This window comes from Ammospiza nelsoni, chromosome 7 (genome assembly GCF_027579445.1).
Source record: "Ammospiza nelsoni isolate bAmmNel1 chromosome 7, bAmmNel1.pri, whole genome shotgun sequence".
Taxonomy (NCBI): Eukaryota; Metazoa; Chordata; class Aves; order Passeriformes; family Passerellidae; genus Ammospiza; species Ammospiza nelsoni.
The window spans coordinates 33,576,795-33,597,490 of record NC_080639.1 but is presented as its reverse complement, the minus strand read 5'-3'; the positions used below and the strand labels follow the sequence as shown (position 1 = coordinate 33,597,490).

Genomic DNA, 20,696 nt, shown 5'->3' with positions numbered 1-20,696 from the left:
GCTCCAGCAGGAAAAGCAGGGCTGAGGTTGTTCCCTGTTGGTTGGTGTGGGCAGGGAGTGTGCAGAGGCCTCAGCTGTCCCTTGGATTGTGAAGCACATCAGGGGATCACTGAGAAAGTGGTGGGGGCACTTCACCAACAACCGAGGGCTTAAAGCTGGCACATGTGGCAATGTGCTGACATATTAGAAAAAGCTAAAACTCAAGGTGGTAGGAAGGAACACTCTTCCTGAAACTGCTTGCACTGGTTTGAATATACTTTTAAGATGCAATGAAATCCAGTGATGCACAGTTCATAATCTGCACATCAAGTAACCAAGCTTCCCAGTCACTGTGCATGGAAACACATGGAGCTCTGCACTTACAGTTCCTTGTTTCCACTGGGATGCTTCATGGCTTCAAACAGGAACCACCTACTAAGTCTCACAGAGGTCTGTGCTTTCTGATTTTACTCTACAGGACTATGGCTTTGGCCATATGATGGCTCATGTCACATTTATTCTGAATAAAATGGAATTCAAATAAATTACTACATTGGATGTCCTATCTATAATTTGAATGAATAACAAATAGCAATGAAGCAGCTCTTGTGGCAGAGCACAATTGCACCAGGTTAATTCCTTGCCTTGCACTATGCCACAAAGCCAGCACAAAACCCCAGTGAGGGAAAGAACAAACAAGACAGGGACAGACTGCAAACCTCAGAGCAACAGAACCAGGTCAGCACTGTTGCTGACAAATGATGGACTTGGATTAGGTCAGATTTGGTTTCTCATGTGCAAAATGAAAATCTGTAACTACAGTTATATGGTACAGCTTTAAAAAATGCCTTTATCTATAAATTCAGTGCAAGACAGATTAGGGTCAGAAGGCAGTTTGGTCTCTAACAAGCAGGTGACAAGACAGTGCAAAGTTTAGAGACAATGTATTGAAGCCCATTCAGGGAGAGAACTGCACATAGACTGAACACATCATTTGCATATTAAGCATTAAAAGTATTTAAACCACTTCAGTGTCCTGAACCTCTGCTCAAAAAGAAAACCAATTGCAGTGGTGTTTTAGACAGTCTGCAACAGAATCTCACCCTGAATAACTGACATGGAGAGTTAGACATTTAAGAAGGGAAAAAAATAAAACCACAAACAAAAAAAACCAGGTAGTGTGATGCCTCAGGCAAAATGAAGAAAGAAAAACATAAAGAAAGTTGACATTATTGATTCTTACCTGGGATTGTTTTTTAATGTATTTACTAAAAATTCATGAAGATCTATACCAGTGGAATCTGTATACTCCTGGCTGGAATCTAAGGGAAGGGGGAAGAGAGCAAAATTACACTCTGAAGAAGCTGTTTTCCAATTATTGCTGTACATACTATATATGGATCAATACTATATAACCATTAAGTACATTGTTGCCAAAATTAAATGCTTGCAGTTTCCAGGAGAAAGGCCCACAAGTCATAAAACAAAACAGAAAACCCACCACCACCCACTATCCCCTAATTCAAGGGTAATGCAGAAGGAGAAGTTTCAGTAACACCACTATTAATAACAACTGACTGTTGTGAAGCAGGTAATCACCTGGAGAGACCCAATTTCCACCAGCCTGCCACATTTTCCCACTATGCCACGCTGCAGTGTGTGTACACAACTGTGGAGCAGCAGCAGCCCATCTACTCAGCCACTGGATGTTGCCCAAAGAAATTTTGTAATTCAGAATGTAAGTTTAACCTTCACAAAGTGGTGTTTTGCACTACTAAAAATCCTTGTTCTGTTGGGCTTTGTTTGCACAACATCATGATTAGATGACTACTTTTTCCAAAAGTAGTCTCAACCTTTCCCCTCCTTTCCAGTTTCAGTGAGGCAAAGTATTCAGTTACATACTATCCCCTAAAATCTGTCCCTAACAGGAATGATTTAACCCCAAATCTTCCCTTACATGAGCACCTTTGAGTTCCAGGTACTAGGATAAAAACCAACAGGTGTTGGAACAGTATTTCTGGAACTAGGTGTCTTCCAAGAACTACTTATGTGTTAACCTAGTCTCAACTCAGGCACAACTTAAATTTATTATGCCCATGTCCCAGCTCTTCCAGCTGCACAGAGAGTTTAAGTGAAACCAGCCAAGTCTGAGCATTTATGGTTTGGAATTACTTTTGATTCTGAAGAGAAGGCAAAAAAGGCTATTCCTGATAAAAATATTCAGATTCAGTAATAATTTACTTCAATTTTTCTAATTTGCAAGTGAGCAATGATTTACTGATAATTACTAGAACTGATGCTAAAATTCCGTAATTTTCTATTTTGGCATATTCTATGTTGGGAAGTAATTAACCTTCAGAGGAGAGAGTGGTTGAATTCCGACCAGCCACCTCTACCACAAGCATTTTGTCACTTAACTCTCAATCCCCCATCAATACCTGTTGGGTATTTGGGGGTGGTGTTTAAGGCATCATTTCAAACACTGAGATTTATAAATGCAGGTTAAGTTCTCCATCCCAGTGCTTTTTATTTCACAAATACCTGGCTGGCAGCTGGGACAAGCAGCACAGAAATTCCACATGAGGAATATCTTCTGGAATTGGGGGACATGAGATGGACAAGTGCCACTTATCTCAAAAAGAATTCCAGCTCTAAAGGTATTTCCTATACTCTGGCTGATCTAAGAGATTTAGGTAAACTTTCTGGATATTTAAAGGAAGAGCTGAAAAATGATTTGCCAACTTAAATGCATAAAGTCTTCTACCTGTAGGAGGCATCAGGCAGCATGGACATAAACTGACAGTTTATGTCATTGATTTCACAGCTCTTTCAGATTAACACCCATAGATTTTCAGCACACAGACTGTAACTTTAATCCAGAAGGCAGGAATATTTAAGTGAAAACATAATACTTGTCCTTTTTATTTATGTAGTTCTACCCTTACTCCAAAACTTTACTGAAAAAATTCCAGATACTATCAGAAGTAAAATAAACAAAGGAGAACATAGACATTTCAATTTCACAAGCCCAGGAACAAGACAGGAGCTTCCACTGACTTGTAAAGTCAGCTTAAAGAACACTTGGACACAACTGAGACAACACAGCTGGTTTTTTATGCTGCTCTGCACAGTCAGGACAGAAAGGAAACATTTGCTGGAGTGTTTGATGAAGTCTCTAAAGCTCTTTCCTTCTCCTCTAGCTCAAAGGTGTCTGATCTATTTGCTTCATTTGCAAATAAAATTTAAAAAAATAATGCCATGTTTATGCAATGAAGACCTGGAAGCAGAACTGTATTTTCATATGTTCTTATCTATACAGTATATTGAATAATACAAGGAGAGAGAGCAAACCTCTTGATAACATTTTTCTGGAGAGCTTATCACTGGATTTTTCCTTTTCTGATTCATCTTTTGCAGGTTTTTCTTCTTTTTCAAAAGACTCTGACAACTGGATCTGAATTTTCTCCTGTCAAAGAGTAAAAATCAGTCACCACACAAATGATTTCAAACAATACCTGCAGGAGAACTGTTCTGTACTATATTACCTGCAAAAATAATGAAGCAACAACAAAAAAAATTTGCTTACCTATTCTTTCTGATTCCACATGTGCTCCATGTTACCATACAATGAAATTATTATCAGTAAATCAGAGTGTACAGAGAAGGCATAGAAAGGATCACAGACATTTTAGAATTTACACACACTTTCCAGGCCCTGAATGCTATTGCAAAATGAATTCAAAGTATCTTACTCCATACATGTAAGAAAAGAATCAGGTTTTTCAGATGTAAAAATTTTATACTCCCACTATATTTTTAAGTTATGTCTCATCCACAATGCTTTCTTCCTCCCCATTCTTCACAGTTCTTTACTGTAAAAGCTTGTTTCAAGTTTTGATTTGGTACATACCAAGAAAAAACAAAACAAAAGAAAAATTTTTATATCAAACCAGCATTTCCAGATCCACAAAAAGGGGAAATATTTACAGTACAATATATCAAGGCAAAGTCTGCAGACCTGTCATCAAGGCTTAGTTTCATAATTTCCTGTGTATTTTGATAGAGTAGCTTTGTGTGCAATCACCTCAAAATCTGTGGTTTTATATCAGCAGGTGAACTATTATAAAACCTGTTTCTCAACACAGCAAAAAGTTTCCCTGTGAAATTAGTGGCATAATGCTTTCCTAAATACCCTGAACAGTGCAAGACTGCAGTTTGTTTTCCATGCCCCTTTCCTGTTTCAGGAGGTTGTCAGTGAAGGACCAACACACTCCAGGCAGCCAGAGCCGAGGAGTTTGGGAGCAATGGAGTCACTATGCCTGAGGGACTCCCACCGGAGCAGTGGCCAAGTCCTGTCAGAACCAGACTCCCCTGTCACCTTGTAACTCCCTCAAATGACAGTTCTGCTCCCCCAGATGCCAGCTGAGTGCATGCTGTCACCTCCACATTCCTGACAACATCCAATCCTTCCCAATCCAGAGAGCCGCCCCTCACGCACTCCTGCCTGTCCCTGTTCTGCCCTGCACCTTAATCCTTTCCCACACAAGTCCTCACTCTTCCCTCAAGCCCCTTCTTACCCACATGCAGGCTCTTGCTCTAAGCTCTGCTCTTGTGTCATTGCCCAGCCTTGATCTCACCCGTGGAATGCAGCCAGAGTTAAATTTAGCCAGGATCCACCAGGCTGGAGCTGCTCACGTGCCCACCCGCAGCCACTCCTGCCTGTGGCGGCACAGGGGGAGCCCTGCACGAACCAGGCTCTGCCCAACAGGAGCTCCCTCTGCAGAGCCACAACTTCTTCAAATGAGGGAAAGAGTCACTGAGAACTTTACCAGCTCTCCCTTTCTTTAGGACTTTCCCCCACAATAAATGTTCCAATGAAACTTCCTAATTCATGAACACCCACTAAACAACAACTCAGTGTCAATGAAGCTTTCTCAGCTTTGGACAGGATCTACAACCACATCTGATAAATACCAGCAAGTCACCAGCAAGGAACTCTCTCATCTGATTCTTTCCTATCTTGAGAATTCACCTGGCTACAAATCTTAAGGAGTCCAGAACAAGTATCTGCATTCCTTGCCTCATAAACCTGTGGGTAACTCAAATGAGCAATTGATTTGTCACTACAAAGTGTTCTACACTCACCATTCACCAAGTAGCTGTGTAACCTTTGAGAAAGAAATGTTGCTGTCCTATTAAGAAGCTGTTCCTGAGTTGGATTCACCAATGTGTTATCCTCCATGTTACAATAACACTCTACAAAACTATCAGGAAATTAAGGAAATTTTCAGTCTGATGTTTCCTCACTAGAAAAGTGACTGCAACTTCTAAACTCCTTCCAAGTAATGCACACAGCAAGAGTTTAGTTAAAGGATCTCAGCAAGTAACCATTTTCATACTTCCTTCCCCAACAAGAGCTAAAAAAAGGAATCACCATCTGAACAGCCAGTTCTGCTACTACACCAGCTCTACTTCAAAGTGTGATACACCAGAACTGGGTACCAAAGGGCACTTTCTTGTGATTTCATGCTATAAAAACTGTAGCATCTAATTAAATATGACCTACTTGATTAGAAAGCTGCTGAAAAATCTTTTAACTTCTCTTCCCCTACAAAACTCTCTTAATCCCACCCTGTTTGCAGCAGGCCCCTGCTGGCATTTGGACTGAACAGACCCCTTGGCCTAACCCTGATCACCCACCCCAAGCCCTCATTGCAGAAGGGGAAATTGTCACCAAATTTTGATGAAAGAAGAAAAAGTTGAACAAACAGGAAAATGTCCCAAACCATCAAAACCTGATAAATCCTGCCAGCTTAACACATTTGGGAAAAGGTAAGAATATATCTCAAAGGCCTACATGCTGAGGCTGGATTTTCTACCAGAAAAACCAACATAAGTCAATAGAAATTAACATTACATCCCCTTGCCTTCTCCTCCCACTCCCTCTCCATTGGGCTATTTTATTTTGCTTAGAAAGTTCAACCTTTTGAAGATTTATTTACTTGTTACTCATAATAACAACTGTCATTCATATGAAAACAGTTCTTCCTTAGAGAGGCTGAACTGGATCACCCTTTGCAAATGCTTGTACTTTGTGTTGGAAAATAGTCAGAACAACCTGATGTTTACACAAATGATGGCAAGAGAATATAGTTAGTGCTACAAAGATAAAAGATCAAACATATCACAGTTATGTTCTTCCTCTCACAATACATTTGTAAGCTCATACTTTCACAGTGCCTTTTAGTAAAGGGCTGCCAGTGCTTTTTAACAAGTATCAAAAATATGCAAGGCTCTTATCTAGGCTTCTCAGGAAGAAGCAGTATCTTCCTTCATGTTGCAATTGAAAATAGAAACATAGATCAGAAAAGAAATTCAAGAAATTCATCTGCTTGAGACAATTTCTTTGGTCTGTCACCCTCTTCCATCACAGCCTGCTGAGGAGGAGCAGCCAGTGGTGCCTTGCTAAGTGCCTCCTGCACCCACCTGTGTCAGGAACTTCACCCTGCTGGAGCTGCTGGTGTAAAGGGTGACTCATGAAGTCACAGACAACACCATGGAGTTATCCCCAAGCTCACACTATCACCAGCAACATTATCCTGAATTTAACCTATGTTATGTTTTAAAACTAAACTGGAAACCACTTGTTAGTTGCAATCAGAGATACAACAAAGCAGTGACTCTTCCAGGAAGGGGGAGCATCAGAGGTGATTCTCCTGCTGCAGAGACACCTGTGCAAGGCAGGCTCTTCCTTCTCCAAGCCACTGCACCTCCCACACATCCCAAGCACAATTAATGCTTCAGGGTATGGGGCTGGAGGCATATTAGTCCCAATTGCAGCAGCTGATTGGCACATATGATGAGCTCTCCCAGGCTTTTCCAAAGATAGTTTAGGAAAGGAGGCAAAATGGGTGAAGAAATTGTGATTACAGAGGGTCATGGGAGACCTGTGCCCCACAGGATTGCACTCCAGCATCAGAACTTGTAACAGATTCCCACTTCTAGCTCTCCAACACATTTCTCCACCCTCCAGGGAAGAACTAAATTTGTTCTAGCAATCATTCTCTGCACAGCTATTGGGATTCATAAGCCATTTCTCCTACATTACTGCTTCCAAAGAAAACTCACAGCTAACTCTAATTTTGTTCTTAAGGCAATCTGCTTTCTGGTATTCCTTTTGTACAAACTTATATTATCACACAATCCAATTCATTCAGCAGAGCCAGCCTTGACATCCCTCCTGCTGCTGCAAGGACTCCTTTCAAGGGCCACCTGGCAGCACAGAGCTAGGGACAGATTCCCAGAGGACTTGGCCACAAACATCACCTTATAAATGTCTGATTTTAAACCATTCAACACATGGGCCTGTGTGGTGCTGGAGGTTGGAAATGCCTCTTATGTTGGAAATATACCACTCATAATCAGTCCACCAAATCAGGTTTGTTGTAATTTGCTACAGTGACTGGCAAACTCCACTGCTTCAGACTGAACAACTCAGCCTGGCCAGATCTCTCAGTCTATTTTGTTATCTTATAGGAAACATTACAAAGCAATCATTGTAAAATGATTTGAAATTGACTGGAAATCATTGTAAACATCAATAACTCTCCTGTTGGCTTTTAATCCTTTACTCAGCAACCTATTCCAAACTATGACTTAAATTTTCATCATGGTAGCAGGCCCAGTTTCTGAATTCCTCTAGTCAACACTTCAAATTCTGCTATATTAGTAAAAGCCTACAAAAATACTACTTTCTTATTTTTCCAGAGGAACAAAACCCTGCAAACCTGGAGGGTTTCAGCCCTAACCTACTGTTTCAGTCTCAAAAAATTTTAATTAGCTTGACAAAAACCTACATGAGCTCTCAGTGTCCATCTTTCCTCAGAACTGAATTACCACCTCTCCAGCAAAACCCCCTCACATCCTGCTTTCTACTGCTTCCTTCTTAACCAAAGGCAGACTTTTCACAAAAGCACAGTTTAGAAGCTTTTCAATAACAGCAAAGGCCCATTTCTGTTTTGATAGGCATGAACAAACCCAGCATTTTGATGGGCCTCACTCATGCACAGAACTAAAGCCAGCAGCAGGGTTTTGTTCTGAAAATACAGACTGGTATGGAGGTAAAGTCAGGAAATATGGATTTTGTTTAAATTCTCTAAAGTAATTTTACATATTTTGTTCAGCATGTAGGAACTTCTGTAAGTGTGTTCTATAATTTTAATAGATTAATTCAGATATACCTCAGGCAGGTATTACAGAGCTACCAGCAACTGGGACTAATATGCAGAAATTCAGTTACAACACCAGAAATCACAACTGTTTCCATTTTCAAAATGTACAAAGACAGTAAATTAGGCTCCACAGTAATCACAATGTTTCTGTCTTACTAATTGCAGACAGCACTTAAGCAGTTTAAGAGTCCCTTAAGTGCACTGTTGGACTAACAAGTTAAAAGAACTGACAACCCCCCTCTTTCTGCCCACAGATATTAACTAATATAGCTCAGGAAAAAAAAGCAGCAAATTCTGCACCTGATATTATCACCTCTATTAGATCAGTATAAAAAAAAAAAATAAAACCAGATGGTATCCACATATTTAAAGAATACCCAACACACTTTCTTTTGAACATGAAGTTACTTGAAATAGTTCCAGAAACTTCAGTAAGGTGATTTTTACCTGGAGGTCCTGGGATATTTCAGCTGTGGGAGGTGGTGGATATTCTTCACATACAGCAAGGCTCCGAACTAACTTTAACTTTGTGTTTGACTAAAGGAAAGTATGTAAAATTAAAATCTATGGCTTATAAAAGATAATATAAATATACCATAAGCCGTTATTTTTTTCATTCATTATATGAAAAACAAAATGGCTGAAAACAGCATTTTTCATGTTTTCAACAGAATAAATAATTCCCTTTAGAATGAAAATACCCAAGCAATTGCAGCTTTTGAAGGCACTACCAGCACAATAGAGCACATCTAAAGAAAAGTAAATAAAACGCTGGGAAAGTGTTTCTCTCCGTTACAATAAAAAGCCACCAAAAATATAAAGGCAAATCACAAAAGCAAACAACTAGGCAAGACAAAAACCCAACAGAATAAAACAAAGCTACAATGCCAAAAAACAAAACTAAAGGCACTTTGCACAAAGTAACGAAGCTGCACCAAGCACGAAGGGCTCCCTCCGCATGCCAGCACGCCGGGCTACCGTACCTTGGAGCGTTTGGCCGTCTGTGCCAAGGACTGCGCTGGCCGCTGGGACAGGCACAACAGAGAAGGGACATTAGCTCAGGGCACAGGGGTTAATGCTCAGCTGTACAGGAGAAAGCTTGGACAGTTAGCACCGACACGGGCACGTCTGGGACACCAACAGGTGCTGCGGATTCGGGGCTCTCCTGCTTTCAGCAGGCTTGGCCTTGATTTCCCTTCTTCATTTATCAGCAATAGATACCAGAGCACTTTTACAGGAACCAAGCATTATCCTTGTTCAGTGGCATCCAAGCAGTTCACTCTCTCGGCCAGCTCTCAGCTACACTTTCAATTCTTGTTTCCTAATTTCCTTGGCAACGTGACATGGTTTTTATACATTTTCTTCCTACTCCTGAAACCTTCCTAGAAAAATTATATTAAAAAAAGGAAAGCATTGCCTCTACCAAGGGAACAGATAACAGATGATAACCTATCATAAGCAGCTTAAAACATGTGGGATCTTTTTCTTTTACCTTGGGACCTATACAAGTATGTTTTAAAATGGGCTACTGATTTTTTTTTCATTTAGTAATTTACTATGAATTAATATGCTTTTTCTCCTCCCAGAGCCATTTTAGTAACTTATTATGCAATAATTTGCTTTTTCCTCCCAAAGCCCTTCTTCTATTACAATTCTTCCTTAAAATAAATTACCAGGCTTTTACTACAATATGCACAGCTGAAAGGTACATTTGAATCAACAAGAGCATTTAATGATTTGTTAACTGCATAGTTAAAACTAACTCAGCCCTCAGTGTCAGCAGCACAAGAATAGAAACATTTAGAGTGACATCACATAATTTAGGTACTGGTTTCCCTGGAGAACTAAAACTGATGAATAGACAAGCTTTTAACAGAACAGGTTTTAGTTTACACAGGCCTAATATTTGTAAGGAGAAATTAACATCAGTAATGCAATTTCAAGTGTTGTTTAATGGACAATATTTCTTCCTTTAAAAAGGAAACTGAAGTGAAACTCCACTGGAAAACTCCATAACTGCAGCTCTCCTTGCCTTAGCTCAGAGGAGATGTCTCTCAAGCACCTGAACTTCTTAACAGGGCATACAACATCACTAAAAGGAAACCTCACCTACAGCAAAGAGCTCTACCATGTAAAAGCAAAACTGCTTTTTCTCTCATTTTCCTCAAATCCCACATGTCTATTTTGGATGTTGCACCAGCTTAGCTGAAGAGCAGCAGAAGGGAGCTCATTTCACTATGTAACAGAATTTTAAATAGCTGCACTGAAAACCAACTGAACTCACCAGCAGTGAGTTTTTTTTTCCTTTTTAAAGGAAGCTTGCTGAGATTTTGAGCAGCAGACACAGTTCAAATGCTTTCATACCTGGAGCCATTCAGACTCTGAGTTTTACTGTTTCCATACCTGGAACCACACAGAGACTTTGAGTTTTTTTGTTACGTGCAAAATATGTTTTCATTTCCATCATCTCCTCTGAAAGCATTCCTTGCATTATGAAAGCTGGCACTGCATATGCCTGACAAAATTTCAAGCTACTAAATTTCAAAAACTGGATGATTTCCCAAGCTCCTATCAATTACTCCAGCCTCAATCAGCTTAGGTGTGTTCAAATCAAGTTGTGCAAATTTAAAGTCACATCAGGATTGTCAGTGGAGAAGCAAAAGAATCTATACTCAGGCAATTATCTTTTGCAAAATTTTGCAAGCTTTGAAGCCAGTACATAAACCAAAAGAATGTATGGAAGGAAACACCCCAGATCCAGATTTGATAGGGCACAAGAGGGAATTCAACCCAGCACAAGGCATTGAGCTACTGCTCACTAATTAGATAAATCACAAACATTTCAGTTATTTTTAAGAGTGATTTGAAAAAAAAGAGGAAGAAATGATTGCTGGGAATAAACACCAATAATATTGGGGAGAGCTGGAGGGCCACTGTAGGAGGGAGGTTTTCCTTCAGAGATGAGACAAGTATAACTCCACCCATCATATTCAGACTTCTCATCTAGAAAACACTGCCCTGACCAACATTCCTGTGATAAATGTGGACTCCTGGCTTCCCTGTGTGACTTGAAGGATGTCAAAACCCAGATTCCCAGTCCCCCAGAGCCAGCTGTGACTGTGAGCAGTGAGCACCACACACACGTCAGGGGAGAAGCACAGGAACAAAGCTGGTGGGGCTGCAGGGACAGCTCAGGTGAGCACAGCCCAATGGTGCAAGGGCTGGCCTGGAACCACAAACCCCAAATTCCTCTGGCACCACCAGCAACTGCCCTCTCTGAGCTTGAGATGGGTGGGTACAATCCAATTATTCCTTTCTTGGATAAAGCCACACTGACAGAGGATGACACCACTTCCACTGGAATTCCAGGACAGCAGGTGGCCAATGTACACTGTAGCTGTTAATGCACATTTTTTCTCTTTTCAGGCTCATGAATTTTATCTCTGTCCTAATTTCTCTGCATTTATGAAGTTTTGCACCTACAGAACATCTTTATGTTCCCCATTTATGAAAAATAATTTCTAGTTCATTTAGAATATGCAATCCTTGGTGAGCGCAAATTAGGCAATTTCTTTATATTTGCAGCTCTCAAAGACTTTCACTGCCTTAAGAAAACACTGTGTTAATGAAAGCCCTATTTATAGCCATTATGGGCAGGATTTCAAGACAGTGTTTAAAAGCAAGTATTTCAAATAATTGCACAATGAAAATAATGATTAGGTTCTTGCCTTTGATAAAACCCCACCAACACAACCTTTAAGACCAGCTACTATGCTACATTTCCAACTGCAAAATAAAAAGGGAAGTAAGACAGCCTTTATCAAAAACATATAAATAACCAGGTTTTCAGTAGGAGTATTTGCCTACATTATTTTTTCCTAAGTACCTCACCAGCTCACACATACTAAATGCAAAGAAAAGATCTGGAGCTGTTACATGCCTTCCTCTATCATCAGTGTGCTGTCTAAACAAGCTGGATAAAAACAGGTCAGGCACAAGATGGCAAACTCAGACGTGTGAAGGGTTTTGTGAGAAGGGGTTTTATTTCTGAAGTACCATTTGGGCATTTCTGAGGATAGGCACAACATGACAAACCTCAACAAAGAGTGCTCTAAGGACATTCAGTTTTTTACCTTTCTGCAAAATTAGGTCTCAATTTTAAATCCAGTCAAGTGCTGCAGTCCCAAGAGCCATGGATAGCTTTGGAATGCTGAGGGAAAGAACAGTGTGGCCCATGGTCACTTGCTGTCCTGCATTAGTGAGCAGTGACAGCAATTTTCCATGACACAGTAGAGGATGACTGATGGAAAAATAGTTTCACCCTTGGACATGGAGGCAGCTCAAGAATAAGAGAATCTGCCCAATCATTTATCTATTCAAAAGTATTACATCCCATATTTTGGAGACAAAGACAGGTAAATCCTGACAAGACTGAGGAAGTGGCAAAAAAGACTTCAGAGAACTTCAGCTGTGAAACAGAGAGAGCAGCTCAAGGTTTGTGTTAGTACAGAAGGAAGATACTTGCAGGAAGAGAGATGTCAACTTGCTAAGTAAAAAAATCATCTAATTACCCCAAAGGACAAGGATATCTGCCTAATTAGCATAAAACAAAACCAGAATTATCCTCATTTAACACAACATTTGCCTTGCCTTTATCATACAGTAGATGGGTACAACCCTGCACTCATGCCATGAAGCTTTTTTGGTTTTAAAACAGAAGTCTTCCTACTAATAAACACAAGGGACTATCTTGCAGGATAAATCCAGGATCTTTAATTTGTCAGTATTTCCTGCAGCTTTGTCCTTACAGTGGATGACACTGCCTGTCTCACCACCCAGAGACAGAGGCAACACAGATCCTGTATTCCAGCTAATTCTGAATTCATGGGTTGGCACCTGGCCTGGGTAAGATGAACAGGTAGGAGAGCAGTGACTGGTGAACCAAAACCCTTTTGATCACAAAATCCACCATAGTGCTGATGTGCACATGACTTCTGTCAAAGTACTTTTCATAACAGTGCCTCTTTCTCCAGTGCCATTTAAATGACACTTGAACCTCACTGCAAATAGGCCAGCTTAGAAATGTTCTCTGCATCAGTAACACTACTTGTGCACTGCTTAGAGAAATTGGGAGTGCTGGCCATGTACTCTAATTAGGTATTTTCCTAAATTCCTATTCATACCTCCAACAGCAGACACAGCAGCCAATCAGTTATTAATGCACAACCTCCAGATAATCTGGAATTTTTATAATCACAGTTACATTTCAAAATACAACCATCAGTTTCTGAACTGTGCTGTTCCAGAGACATGCCTGAATTCAATGGCCCACGATGGAATGTGCTGTATGAACCTATCTGATCATTCAGAATCCATTCATAAGAGCACACAGCAATGGAAGGAAGGTGTAGCTAAGCTCAAAGTTGATGATGGGACATGGTTAGATGATCTACTTGATAAATTAAGCATTAAATTTATCATTGAGTATTCCATTGATGGAATGTCAAGTTCAGACAGAGGAAAAAACCACAGCCTGTTTTTTCCATGGCTTAAAGAAGTCAAAAATGAAGTGCTAACTGTGCTGAGGAATGTGACTGTAGTTTGTCAGGAGGTACCAAACCTATTCGGCCACCAGGGAGGAGAGCCAAACCCAACCCATCCTCTGAAGCACTCAGTTAGTAAACAAAGTACACAACAAATTCCAGTCAGTTTCTGATAATCCTTTCTAACATTTCTCAGCAAATTCTTTGCACTTTTTCCCACCACACAGTAACATTTAACCTGCACTTAATGACAAGTACTATGTCCACTGAAATCTCAAACTGTTTAACCATCCATTAGTTAAAAACATGCTGATTGCTTTAAATGGGAAATCCTCAAATATGAGGCTTATATTTGCACTGGCAGCCTCCACAGTACAAGTGACATTAACTTCTGCTGATTTCAGTTGTTGCAAGGGATTTGCTTGCAGTAGCCAGGTTCCATTTGGTAACTGTCTGTCTTCCTGCCACCCTGGAAATCTGCACCCTCAGCCTCAGTTTTGATTTAACTGCTCATGTAACATCACTGTTCTGATTCTGATGGACACTCCAGGACACCACACTGACAGCAGAGCTGTTTGTATCCACCAGCCTTCACCACACAGTGTCCAGTCCACTTTGTGGATGCGAGATCATCACTTCAGCCACCAGCTCCTGCTCCTGAACCAGCTCCCAGCCAAGCAATGAACCCCCTGGCTGCCCACAGCCCCTGGCAGCACTGCCAGGTTCATTCATCCCTCTGCACTCTCAGGAGACAGCAGCAGTTGTTTGCAGGAATGCTTATTTCTTACTTGCCACTTGAGTCTCATAGAAATTTCCACACTAAAATTTGTTAAATGAGAAAATGTGAATGAGATTTTTCCAAATTACTGAACTGCATGAAAATAACTAAACCCTAGATTAATTTTTAAGGCTCAGTACTAGAATATTCCATTAATTAAAGAAAATACCAGCTCAGCTATAATATCTCCCAGCTTTTCAGCAGTAGTTATTTCTCATGTTGCAAAAGAAATATTTCATTTCAAGGATTTATTTTTTCCATAAAATTATCTATTTACACTGATGCCAGCCTTAATAAAGCGAGCAGATATTAAAGTGTAAAACTACTGTTATTGCAGTGGTCTACAAGATTTATCTGGAAGCAATTTAACAGAACAGATAAAGCTTACTTTACTCAGTGGAATATTGAATTGTTAGTCTTGAACAAAACTACTCCCCAAAGAGCCTCTTACTCAAATCTCAATAACAAGAATCTAATAAGCTACTGTCCTGTTTTTGCAACCCACAAGAGATCACTTGGATCCCAATCAGGATTTTTATAAAAATTTGTTTAGTATTAACCCACAGACACAAAATTCCTACGGACAACAATAGTTTTTGCCAAACACAAGTTTCTGTGTTTCCTTTTACAAATCTGGCCTGTTGTGTAGGTTGTGTCAGAAATTTTCAGTAGCTTTCCTGAACTCCTCCCCTCATGTGAGCTGCTGACACTGCTCAGTGACCAGGTGGGCAGCCTCAGCCAGGAGTGAGCCCTCTCTCACACCTAAATCTCAGATTAGATTAAATGTGCTGCCACAAATTCCTAACCCTTCCTTATCAGTGTGTTCTCCATTGACACAAGGTATTTTCACACTATTGCTTTGCCTCCTTCTCACTTGAAATGTGATGCCACAACTTCCTTACAGGTACTTCACTTCTCCCACCTCCAAAAGCCATCCATTTATATGCCTCAGCTTTTCAGTGTGTGCACAAGGAGCTGCCTCAGCTTTCCTACCTAAAAGTCACCTCCCAAAGCTGTCAAGCATTGAAGATCAGAGAGGAGAAGGTGCAGGGAGGATCTGCTGCCCCTCAAGGCAGGATGATGCTGCCCAGCTCACTCTGCAGGTGGCTGGGGCAGCAGCCAGACCTGCTGGCCTCAGGAGCTCTGGATCCCTCTGGCTCCTGGGGATTTGGATTACCTACAGCTGATTACTGCAGCCTTGTGCTGAACAGCTCTGCTGGAAAATCCACACCTGAGCCACCTGCAAAGTGCAACAGCTCAAAAGCCCTGGGCTGGCCACCCCTGCCTGGCTGAGCTGCAGCACCATGGCCAAAGCAGCAACACAGCACACACAGCCCAGCTCCAAACCCTGTCAGGATTCAGCAGCAGCAAAAGCCAGCCTGAGTTTGTTCCTTGCTCTGCTACAATGAAAGACTTCACATATACACTCAGGGAAACACAAACATGGGCAAATTGTCTGGTTCCCAGCAAAACCACTCCTCTACTTCACAGAATTAAAAGTGGCTGAGTCATATTTATATGAGTATAAACAGAGAAGCGGGGCAAAGGAGGAGAGAGGAAGCAATAATCATCATATTTGCTTCCCTAAAACCAACAAAGTTTTCCTCACTGTACCAAAGAAACATACAAGAGGATCAAGAGAATGGAGAACAACCAGACACAGAGTTATTTAACATGACATACAGGGAAGAATAAAGTGAAAAGTTTCTTACCGGCATATTGTTTTTGTTATCAGGACAATTTTCATCCTTCTCCACTTGAATCTCTTCCTCACTTCCTGATTTTTTGAGGTTTTCAACTGGGTCTGTATCTTTAAATTCAGCTTCTGAACCCTTCATTGTATCAGTTTCATCTTTTACAGTAAGAATATCAGACATCCTCATTAGAAAAGGTTATTTTAAAATTCTACAAGAAATATGGAACCTTTGGGACAAAGAAAAAGTTAATTATTGAGTAATTTAAAATTAATTAGAAAGCCACCCATACCTAAACAGCTGCCCAAAATAAACAAGATTTTGCAAAAAGGTTCCCCCCTCTGCTATGACACATTTTCTGTTTTGTATTAGGAGGAGTGATTTGTTTTTAACCTCTTTTATCAGTGGTCTGTAACAGCAGACATCCACACAAACAAGAATTGAGAGCTACACTCTTGGATAACGCTCACAGATTTTCTCTTCCACATTTAAAAAAAAAAACACCTGAACATTCAGATACTCCAAATCAAACTAGACTCCAACAGAAACAAGGCAAGATTTTCTCAAAGGAAAAGAAAATCACATATAGATTTATCTTAACAGGGTTAGAAGAAAATAGGTGAATCATAACACCCCAAGTGTGCAAACATTCATAAATTTCATGAACCTTTAAAGTTTCCTTGTTGACTGGAGAAGTTCTGAATGCAGGAATTATCTTACTACAAACTGTAGCAAAACTAGTCTTAATAAAATTAAGCATTCTCTCAAAAATAACAAAGAAGAAAGAAACAAACAATTTAGTAATTAAGATAATACCATGATCAGCAATTACAATTAATAATAATCATTTTAAATGCTATATAAAAAATGAAGCTCCAAATTTTCCATAGGAAATAAGAAACACAACTCCTTGTCATTACTCAGCTACTGCAAGATGTAAAACCAAGGATTTTCCATTTTCTACAAGAAATAAAGAGTAAGATCTGAATGCCTAAACTCCTCATAAGAAACAAATAACAATCCTAAGAGTGTTATGGAAAAGCTTAGTGCTTGATTTAGTACCTGATATGCCCTAGAGTTTGGGGATTGTGGTCTCCCACAAAAATCAAATCGAATAATCCGAAGATCCTTTTCACAGTTGTCAGCCAAGATGTCAGTTGTGATGAACCAGCTGGAATCTGGCAGGAGGAGTCCCATGTCCTTATCCCCAGTGTAGAGTCCTGGACAGAACTGGTTGGTCTTGAATCAGCAAGAACATCCCTTTTGAATGCCTGAAAAATCAACAAAGAAAATTCATTATACTTTTATTTGCTGTGGAAGAGGAGATGGAACATGACGACACCTAAAATAGTGAAATTCAGTAAATTACTGAAATAGTCATTTTAAGAAAAGAGAAAGAAGAAATCAGCATTTGTCAAATTTGCTCTATCTAGCAGCAGTAACAGTTTCATTGGATGTCCAAGACATTTCTGCATTACAGAGTTAACAAGTAGTCATAATAAACATTTTGTGTGCATTCCTGAAACTCTGTTTCTATAAACAAGCAGGTATCTTCCCAAAGAGTCAGAAATATGCAGCCCAGCAGGTGTGGAGGAGTAGCAGGCCATGAAAGCTCACAAATGGCTGTCAGCAGAACAGTTTTTCTCTTTGTTGGAGTTAATCAGCTATGAGCACAATCCATAAGCCCTATTTTGGGCAACTGCAATCACAGAAGATGGCTTTACTTTATTCAAGAAAATAATTGCCCTGGAATGAGAATGACAAAACTGCTGAGTTTCCATCTTCCCTCTTTTTCAGAGTTGAGAAACAAGTAGCAGCAGCAGCCCCAAGGGAGCATTTGAAGGCCAGGCCAGAGCCCCAAGAGCAGGGGCAGAGGAGCCCTGAGAACTCCTGGGGGTGCCCAGCTCCTCCTGCTCCCTCACAGGGGAGATCAAAGCCTGGCTACAACCTCTGCCCCAGAGCTGAGGAAACACAGTTTGGTGAGACATGAGCTACTACAGACATCTGGAGTGCTGAGATTTACTGCAAAGCACACAAAAGAAAGATAAAAGATAAAAGATGGGCTATGCTAAAGGCCTGTAAGAGATCCTATTTACTGAATCTAATGGAGGGGAAAGGATTACAGATGAAAGAAAAAACTGGAAATAAAAAGATGCAAAAATGCAACAAAGGATATCCTGGATTGTTGGTTGTTGAGGTGTTTTTTCCAGACAATCTAGATGCTGATATAAAATTTACTAAGAAGCTCAGAACCTTTACAATAAACAAAACTTGAATAGAGATGCTGTTTCACTTTGTTGACTGACATGTGATTTCTACAGTATTTAGATAAATGTTAAAAACATTACAAGTTGAAGACAGCAGACAAAACCCAAAACATTTATATCCAGTTGCAAATATAATACTGCAAAGTAAATGTAATTTAATTGCTACTCCCTACACAAATCACAAAATAGTAATGATAATCAACATCAAGTTTTTCTTTGATTCTATCAAACACACTTAGAGCTCCTGTCCATTTGCAACACCATTTTAAAAACACATAACAGCATACTCAGTTACCAAAACACAGCCTGCAAATATCCTTGCTTGCCTAGGTCAATCCAGGAAAGTGATGCACAAGAAAAGTCCTTGTATTTCCTATAACAAACTAAGTGCAAGTTAGTTTAGAACTTGTTCTGAACAGATTTTTCCCTGCAGATAGATTTAAAGCCTGCAGATTTGGTGCTATATACCCTACTGTCAAAGACATAGAACTGAGGAAAAGCTGTGGAGCTCCAATTCACACAAAAAATATCTCAACTTTGGGTTCATAGAATGGAGCTATTTTGAGTCAACTGGAATCACCATATGTGCATCTATGAGTAAATGCCAAACCCTGTGCTTCACACTAGCAGCAAAGCACACAGAATAAAAGATTAATCTTTGCTTGCCTGATTATTTTTTAATAATACCAGCCATAGATTCATTGAGATTGGTAATGCAACCTTGTGTTGGTGATCCACACCTGGGAGTGTAAGTACTTGGGTAACCTTTTGTCCCAGAAGTTTCCTCTAATTCAGCCAATTTTCATAGCTGAGATAATCTGGTTTTAGTTTCAAAACTTCCACAGACTGGAAAAAGTAAGATTTAAGGAATTTTATGTGCTGCAGACCGAGTGGGGGAGCAAACCACAGCCCATCCTTATTCACCTCCCCATGCTGTTTAATGATAATTTCTTTTGCCCCATGTAGGACAGGTAAAAGGAGAAAAAAAAAGCAGGAAGGCAGTCCTTAGGAGCTGCTCTGTTTTTTGAGGAGAAAATCATGTCTGGTAAGCAAACTGATAAAGTGAAACAAAATCCCAGCACTGGCTTTACACTGGATTGCACTACAGACCAACACAGTATTTGTAGATTTTAATGGGAGGGACATAAATGAGGTTCTGCCCTAAAATTATATAAACAGCTGAAAGGACTGAATATTAGAGGCAGAGCATTACCTGGGTTTGCAACTAAAAACTCAAACAGCTCACAACATGTCTCATGAAAGAAAATCTACCAATTCTAGTATCTTTTACAGGTGACAAAAATAGACACCTACTTTAGTAGACAGGAAGTAAAAGGACTTGCATGTAAGAGTGGAACACAAATGTCATACCTGTGCTCTTCACCCTCAGGACTGCTGTCCCCATCTAAACACTCAGAAGTGAAATGTGCATTCTTCTTCATCACATTAGCAACATTATACCCCAATATTCATCCTAAAATTCATCCTATTATTATTATTATTCATCCTAAAATCTGGTAATCCTCTTTCCAATAAGTGCTCACCACTTTGTCTATGCAGCCACTCTCCCCTTTCAGAGGGAGAAGTGTTATTATCAGCTCTGAGATGATGTCCAGCACTGCACACAGATGAGCTCTGCAGCCAGCAGATCAGAAAATCAGTCAGTGCTGTGCTCTTACTGCTTTCTTGTGCACAGCCTAGAGGATAAGTCATAAAAAACCCCAATAGATCAAGCAAAGTCCCTCCTGAGTTTTATGATGGCAGCATCCTGAATCTTGGTACATGAGAAACCACTGGGTCCCTCATTTTGGGTTCTGACTTGAAAATTACCATATATAAACCCACTAAACTGACTTGTAATGAGCACAGATATTTCTGGGAAGAGGATCTAGGATCTACTCCACTTAATCCAATTTCTCTAAGAGGCATCAAGAGTTCCAACTCCTTGCTGGCAGTGTAGATGGAGATAGGAAGCTTTGCACTGCCCATGACAGAAGAAATCCATTGTTTTTCTTCTAAAGAGACAGTAAAAGAAGGTGATATTTTTTCTTTAATTATTGATATCATTGTTGTCAAAAGACCCCAGGAATGACTGTCAAAATAACTTGTATCAATGCAATTCAGAGCACAAAATAGGATTAGAAGGGTGGGGGTGAAAAAAAAAAATCTATGTTCAACATGCAAAGTGGACACACTTTGTAAAG

At 40.1% G+C, this 20,696-nt stretch overlaps 1 protein-coding gene across 3 annotated transcripts in view; it reads right to left on the bottom strand.

Annotated features, from left to right (window-relative positions):
- The window catches only part of R3HDM1 (R3H domain containing 1), an 80,416-nt gene that overhangs the window by 34,654 nt on the left and 25,066 nt on the right, over positions 1 to 20,696 (bottom strand). For 2 of the 3 annotated variants that reach the window (XM_059475528.1, XM_059475526.1), the window contains exons 2-5: positions 17,288 to 17,496; positions 16,244 to 16,454; positions 3,331 to 3,445; positions 1,223 to 1,301 (exon numbers count right to left, since the gene is read on the bottom strand). In XM_059475528.1, coding sequence (XP_059331511.1) covers positions 1,223 to 1,301; positions 3,331 to 3,445; positions 16,244 to 16,414 — 365 coding nt within the window. In that variant the 5' untranslated portion in view covers positions 16,415 to 16,454; positions 17,288 to 17,496. Of the gene's footprint in view, positions 1 to 1,222; positions 1,302 to 3,330; positions 3,446 to 8,657; positions 8,748 to 9,193; positions 9,236 to 16,243; positions 16,455 to 17,287; positions 17,497 to 20,696 lie in introns of all 3 variants that reach the window. The other variant, XM_059475527.1, reaches the window with a different exon arrangement.